The following is an 8,007-nucleotide window of genomic DNA, read 5'->3' as shown; positions in this document are numbered from 1 at the left end:
GATGTGTTTTCTTTGCACCTTCCCACCTTTTTTGTAATAAACACATAGCTGTCAAAAGTATATTATTTGTGGTGGACCTATGGAACACTCCCAAACTATTTAAAAACTAATGATTTGTTGAAATTGCCAACAAAAATGTAATAAAGCTTTGTCAGGATGAGTAATTTGTTAGAAACTACACGTACAAGTAGTCATTTTGAAATTTGTTATGTAAGTGCAAAACATGTTCACACTTTTAACAATAAAACATGCTATGGATGTACAGCTAAATGAATGAAATATATAAAGTCACTGATGATCGTTTTAAGAAATAGTTGATCGTTGCAATAACCTGTGCAGCTCACAGGTGGTTGGACAAGTTGTATCCACTTTGCCCTTGCCCTTAAGTGAAGCGCTGCTGGCAATGAATTCAAGTAAAATCATGTCTCAGAGAGCACAGTGAGAGCTCTTGTTCTTAGTGCAGCTGCTCATGATACAGCACGTGTACACTCAACAGGTGTCTTAAAACCAGCAGTACAAGACATACTAATGCACATTGTTAACTATCAATACAACACTAAAATGTACACGGTATATAACATATGTGTTGAGTAGATATACATTATTTCAATCAACATGACAGTATCAACCCTGCACTGTTATTTCAATCTGCCCCTAAACCCTTTCGTCACCATCCATTTTCCTAAGGTTGGCTGAGGTTTTATGTATCCAGGTATACTTGACAAAGCATAAGACATGTTAACGTTTACCTGGCGTATATTTCACAGCGTGCTTTGATCTCATGCAAGAAGAACTGCATGCTTAATAATTTACAGATCATACATTTTAGTAATACTGTTTTTATGGCCTACCATGGAGACAATCGAACCATTCAGCCCCAATAGCTCATCTGAGTCAGGACTCTCACAAATTTGGAATTTGGCTTACTTGGGTGGATATGTAAGTGTACAGAACTTTACTTCTGTTTGCAATGCTTTAAAACAGTACAGTATTAACTGCTTAATGTTGCAAAAAAAATGTTGCACCTATACATTGCTTACTCCAATTTGTTGGACTCATCAAATAGGCGTTGGAACATGCTCTGCTGGCCAAATGTATTGGCACCCCTGCAATTCTGTCAGATGCTCAATTTCTCCCAGAAAATGATTGCAATTACAAATGCTATGGTAGTCATATCTTCACTTATTTTGCTTGCAATGAAAAAACACAAAAGAGAGGGGGGAAAAAATCATTATCCTAAAAATAGGCCGGACAAAAGTATTGGCACCCTCAGCCTAATACTTGGTAGCACAACCTTTAACTGCAAACAACCGCTTCCGGTATCCATCAATGAGTTTCTTACAATGCTCTGCTGGCTTTCTCAGGTAAGTTTTGGCAAACTCCACCCTGGCTTTTTTATGTCTCTGGGTCAGAAATGGGGTCTTCCTGGGTATCCTACCATAGAGTCCCTTTTCATTCAGACGCCGACGGATAGTCAGGTTGACACTGTTGTACCCTCGGACTGCCGGACAGCTTGAACTTGTTTGGATGTTAGTCGAGATTCTTTATCTACCATCTGCACAATCTTTTGTTGAAATGTCTCATTTTTTCTTTTCCATCAACATCTAGGGAGGTTAGCCACAGCGCCATGGACTTTACACTTATTAATGACACTGCGCACGGTGGACAGAGGAACATTCAGGTCTTTGGAGATGGACTTGTAGCTTTGAGATGACCCATGCTTCCTCGCAATTTTGCTTCTCAAGTCCTCAGTTCTTTGCTCTTCTTTCTTTTCTCCATGCTCAATGCGGTACACACAAGGACACAGGACAGAGGTTGAGTCAACTTTAATCTATTTTAACTGGCTGCAAGTGTGATTTAGTTAAGTAACAGGTGCTCTTAATTACACAAATTAGAGAAGCACCTCATGATTTTTCAAAGAGTGCAAATACTTTGCCTGGCACGGCCAGACTGTTCTCCCTGTATTTTTCAAACACTGAGATAAAAGTCTGGGACCCAGCCCATTAACGGCCTCTCGAGCAGGTACAAAATCAATCGACAAATCAGATTCGTTTATTTGCGTGACGTGTTCTTAATGAAAAACGTCACTATTGCGCGTCGGAAGTCGTCTCCACAACAACACAGATGGTGAACAGGAGAGCCGAGAATATGTTCCAATCCACGGTAAAACCAGTTTTAGATGACCAAAAACACATCGACACGAGTCATTGACAACAGTCTGTCTCACGCTAGCCATGTTGAATAAACTCCGCTCTCCTCGTATGTTTCCTTCCGCCCGCAAGTCCCTCGTCGCTTTACTAACGTCACGTCTGCCCGTCGCTGATTGGTCCACTCCGCTGTCTGTTTGCTGTGGCTTGCTCCGCCCTGGAAATTGTATCCGCTGAATGGTGGCCAGACTCAATAGCTGGAACAGCAGTGAGTCTGGTGTACCAGGCAAGCAAATAATTCTTTTGTTTTTACATTTTAAGTAAAATAAATGAAGATATTACTACCAAAGCATTTGTAATTGCAATCATGTTCTGGGAGAAATTGAGTATTATCTGACACAATTGCAGGGGATGTCAATACTTTTGGCCAGCAGTGTATTTCGAGTGTAGCTACTGATACATGTTGTTCGCAATGCAATATATGAGGGGAAGCACATAAGAGGTCCTTGTTTATTCAGCAGAGTGTCAGCTGGAACAGCCTGCAAATGTCTGTCTGCAGCTGGTATGAATCAGTGGAGGTGCAGGGATAGAGAGAGACAGCTGGATGCCAAACACTATCCCCGGCACTGCCTCTGGGTAAAGCCAGGGAGCTAGATTGCACGAGATCTCCCTCGAGCTCGATCATGAAGCGTAACACTAATAAGGGCACTACAAGCAAGTCAAGCTTCTGAGCGTTTCAACCAATTCGCACTTGTCATGAAAGAAAATGTGTTCTGTTAAGGAGTGAAATGAGGTGAAAGGTTAGAATGAGAATGGGGGAGGATCTATAAATGTGTATAGCAGATTTCTGCCTAAAGGGAGGGTTTGGTTCAATAAACCCTAGCTTGTCATTCACTGTGAAGACAGAAGAAGTGCTTATTGCCCAAAGGGGGTGTGGTGAGCTGTAAAGACTGGTTTGGTGGGTTTAGTGCTGAAGAACACAAGAAACCAGCCTGGCAAAACAGCAGTGTCAAAAGAAAATACAGCAATCAAAACAGAGCCTTTGCACTGCAGCAGAAAGTCAACCTACCTTTTCATTTATCTTTGTTCCTGATTGTTACACTGAGTCTTACTCACTTTTAAGGGATCAAAATAATTCAAACTATCATTTTTTTTAAAGGCTGCAATATTCTTACTTGCATAACAATGCTGTTTCACAGGTTCTCAGAGTGAAAAAAAAAAAAGCAAAACATTAAGAGGTTATAGCAAATTGTGAGCATCCCCCATTGCGTGTGGCACCATTAATTGAACGGTTTCCAAGACCATTTAATCAACTGAATTGGATGAGCAGACATTCAATTAGCTAATTTAATGGATTTACATTTAATCCTGCATTCCTTCTTCATTGGACTGGATTAGTTTTATGTTGATCTAACTAAGGATGCTAACTAAGAACAAAAAAATGTCAAACAAAATCTTTTGTTTTATTCAAACAAGTGAAACTATACAAAATCCTAAGAACCAGCTTAACAACATTTTTGCTATATATTACATGCTTTTCGAACACATAAAATGGTCTACAAACAACCAGTGTATTAACAATAAAAACATATATATATATTTTTTAAGAAAAATCATGAGCACCAGTCCATGAGTTCCAGCATGGATGTAAAAGAACCATGTTTTTAGTTAGTTTCTTCTCTTCAAAGCCCAATATATTTCGTAGTAGGTTGGCAGTGATCTTTGTTAGATTCTTGGGAGTAATACTGTTAAACAAAAACACTAGGGGTGTAACGGTACACAAAAATTTCGGTTCGGTACGTACCTCGTTTTTGAGGTCACGGTTCGGTTCGGTTCATTTTCGGTACAGTAAGAAAACAAAATGCAAAATATAAATGTGCTAGTTGTTTATTACACACCTTTGTGCTTTCAACAATAGGAACATTAGCCTATACAAAACTAGAATTCTGCTCAAAAAGTACCGGGTATTTAGAGATAATCCAACAACAATTTGCCTTTCAGACCCCGCGTATTGGTCAGTTTTTATTCTGAATGAAGGAAAAAGTCCTGTGCTCAAGAGAAAAGCAATCCCAATGACAAAGATTTTAACATGTATTTTACAAATGAAATGCCTCAATGAATCATTTTTTCCCCTTATGAACGGTTTTCAAAAGCTTTATTGGTGGATTTTCTAAAGTTAAAGCGCCACACAGAAATTAATTTAATTGTGTAAGAAGGATCTGTGTATTATTCTTATTATTCTTATTATTTAATTACAGATGTTTTAGCTCATTTATTTATTTAAATTTATTTTAAAATTCATTTACCGTATTTTATTTAAATGGGCTATTACTTATTTTATTATGTATTTGTATTTTACAAATGTGATGCAGTATTCATTTATATTGTATATTTTATGTTGTATAACTTTAGTTCCTATGTGAATATTAGTTCCTACTTGTTTTGTTGTGGTTGGAGGGTTTTGTATTGAACACGGGGCCATGTTGGTTAATATTATATCAGAGAAGACAGCAGTAAATCAACAAAGACAAGTCAACTGTGCCCCGATCTACCACTCAAGAGATGTGATGGACTCAAAAAGTGGGTTACGATTGCATATTAGTTTGAAAATCGACCGGATCCACCGTATTTTTACACGAGTGACTTTTGGTCTGCCCGATCCTAGCTACCGGAGTAGTATTGACGCAGGAGGGTCGCGTCTCGCGTCAAACAATAAACTCTGCCGTTCTTTTCGCGTGCAACACGCGGCCGCACTGCGACTGGTGTGCATTGGCTGATGACTTTAACGCCCGCGTTTCACTGCGTTCTAGCGGCGGCCACGTTCTCGCGCCGTTGACGTTTCTGGGTTATACTGTCCTACAGTGTTGGTCCTCATTATAGTAGAGAAGAATGAGTAAATGTTATCTACACAAAGAAACTATAACCCGATTGACTCACAGCCTCGAAAAGTAAGGTTTACATTACGTCAGAAACTCGTTCGGTACGCCTCTGTTCCGAACAGAGCACCACGTACCGAAATGGTTCAATACAAATACATGTACCGTTACACCCTTAAAAAACACAGATGTGCGACTCTGTTGTATTTGACAGTAGGTAGTGTACTAACATTAAGTATGGCTCAGGTAATCTCCCAACCTAAAGGTTTGGGTTTTGATACAGAGCTCCTTTGACCATATAAAAATGTTATTAACAATACTGAACCCCCAATTCCTCCTCATGCTGCGTCATCAGTAGGTGAATGAGGAGACATTGTTAAAGAGCTTTTGAGTACCTTTAAGGTAGTAAAGCGCTATCCAAGTGAAAGCCCATTTACCATAATGTCATGGTCACACAGAATGAATACAAATGAGCACATGGTGGCTGAAAGCATTCAGAAATAAAAGTACATTAATCTGGTTGCTGTGTAGTGTTCCAGGAATGAGTCCACTTTGTCCGGTTCGCTCTCAATAAGTTCCTTCATTTTTTATCCTTGTCTGGTCCTTCATGGTTATGTTCACACGTGTAGGAAAGCGGCAGGAGAAGATGCCATGAAATTGTTCATTACGGCTCAATGTGGCCTCTGCAAAGTTTCAACGTCTTTATAGGAAGACTGAGTACTTAAAAGTCTATAATCCACAACAGCTCCAAGTACAGTGAGATACAGTGCATGAGTGCCACCTCTACAAACACTTAATGTCTATCCAGACAAAAAGTACCTGTCATGATCTAGCTTTGTTTGGCATTTGTCTGTAAACTCCTTCATTCTTTGGATCTCCTTGCTCAGAAAAATTTAAGTGCAGTCTAAGGCACAAGAACCAACTTGTCCTGTTGAAAATTATTGAAGGACCAGGAGCTAAACAATTGTTCCCGGTTTTGAGTCTTCATGCCAGTGAATCCGATCATGTGGGTCCATGCTTGTTTGCGTTCGGTTGCTGATGTCCATTTGGTTGACTTCTATGTAGGATCTGAAATAATAAAAAAAAATATATAAACACAATCACGAAACATGAACTTTTCTTGTCATCTCATTGCCATACTCAAATTTTGTCCACACACTGCTAATCAGGTTGATGCACTACATGTGTCAGACAGCGAGACAGATAAGGTCCACATTTGACTCTCCAGACATTGTCTAGAGATCAACTGTGTCATAGCCACTCTGCATGTTGCAGGCATTTTACGCTTGAGATGACTTTAAACTGAAGGTCAAACATTCTCAAGCAGCATACAGTGGCATGAAAAGTATCTGAACCTTTTGGAATTTCTCACATTTCTGCATGAAATCACCATTGAATTTGATCTGATCTTTGTCAAAATCACACAGATGTAAAAACAGTGTCTGCTTTAACTAGAGCCACCCAAATATTTATAGGTTTTCATATATTAATGAGGATACCATGCAAACAATGACAGAAGGGGGAAAAATAAGTAAGTGAAACCTCTGCCTGAGGAGACTTAAAGAGCAATTGAAACCAATTTTTACCAAACAATTTAGGTCAGGTGTGTGCCCAATCACTGATGAGTGGTTTAAAGCTGCCCTGGCCACTATAAAACACACACCTGGTAAGAATTGTATTGATGAGAAGCACTGTCTGATGTGCATCATGGCTCGGTCAAAAGAGCTTTCTGAAGACCTGTGATCAAGGATTGTTGTTTTGTATAATGCTGGGAAAGAATACAAAACCATCTAGTGCTGCAACGATTAATCGATTAACTCGAGTATTCGATTAGAAAAAAAGATTCGAATTAAAATTTTGCTGCTTCGAGTAGTCATTTAATTAAAGTGGTCTTGTAATGCCTTGCTTTGAAAGTGTTTGCATTTAGCTTTATTGATTTGGGTGGATCCACTGCCCTCTAGTCTGCCTCATTTCACATGGCTGAATCCAGCTGCTCCCTGTTATGACCAACCTAAGCTAAGTTTTGTTTGCGCTAAAGTTTTTTTTAACGCATTCATATTTTAGTTTATAGGTATATTTAGCCATGTTTTGTGGGAATATGTGTCCGAACCATTTGTTAAGAGCATTGTAAAAAAAAAAAAAAAAAGTATTTTAAAAGCATTTTATCGCATTTAAGCTAGCGGACTTTTACTATGTAAGTTAGCCAATTGTTTTGGTTGTTGTACATAGATCCTCATTTTTTTTTTTTTTTATACCGTTTCAGGTATTTTAATTTTTATGTTCCTTATCAGATTACTTAATTATTCGAACTAAATATTCATCGATTAATCGACTACTAAAATAATCGACAGCTGCAGCGCTAAAACCATCTCTAAACGTCTGCATGTTCATCAATCGACAGTCAGAGAAGTTGTCTACAAATGGAGAGAGTTTGGCACCATTGCTTCTCTCCCAAAGAGTGGCCGTCCACCAAAGATGACGCCAAGAGTTCAGCGCAGAATACTCAGAGGGGTAAAAAAGAACCATAGAGTATCTGCTAAAGCATTACAGAAATCACTGGTACAGTCCAATATCTGTGCACACATCTACTATATATAAAATTAAGGCCACAAATGGTGTTCATGGGAGGAAGCCACTGCTGTCTAAAAAAAACATCGCTGCTCGTTTAATGTTCACAAAAAGGCACTTGAACACTCTACAGAAGTTTTGGCAACATATTTTGTGGATTGATGAAACCAAAGTTGAATTGTTTGGGAGTAACACACAATGCCATGTGAGGAGGAAAAATTGAACAGCTCACCAACATCAACACCTCATCCCCACCGTGAATCATGGTGGAGAGAGCATCATGATTTGGGGCTGTTTTGCTAACTCAGGGCCTGGACAACTTGCAATCAATAATTGAAGAATGAATTCAAAAGTTTATCAGGATGTTTTACAGGAAAAACATGAGGCCGTCTGTCAGACAGTTGAAGCTAAAAAGA

The 8,007-nt window shown here is 39.0% G+C and overlaps 1 protein-coding gene across 4 annotated transcripts in view; it reads right to left on the bottom strand.

Moving 5' to 3' along the window:
* Positions 1-3,591: 3,591 nt before the first annotated feature.
* The window catches only part of LOC130921447 (FERM domain-containing protein 4B-like), a 69,881-nt gene continuing 65,465 nt past the window's right edge, over positions 3,592-8,007 (bottom strand). For all 4 annotated transcript variants that reach the window (XM_057845355.1, XM_057845356.1, XM_057845354.1 and 1 more), the window contains one exon: positions 3,592-6,091. In XM_057845355.1, the coding sequence (XP_057701338.1) occupies positions 5,980-6,091 (112 nt within the window). In that variant the 3' untranslated portion in view covers positions 3,592-5,979. The remainder of the gene's footprint in view (positions 6,092-8,007) is intronic.

The sequence above is a fragment of the Corythoichthys intestinalis genome, chromosome 9, assembly GCF_030265065.1.
Source record: "Corythoichthys intestinalis isolate RoL2023-P3 chromosome 9, ASM3026506v1, whole genome shotgun sequence".
In the NCBI taxonomy this organism is placed as follows: domain Eukaryota; kingdom Metazoa; phylum Chordata; class Actinopteri; order Syngnathiformes; family Syngnathidae; genus Corythoichthys; species Corythoichthys intestinalis.
The sequence above is the reverse complement of the archived record's forward strand: the minus strand, read 5'-3'. Positions and strand labels throughout refer to the sequence as shown.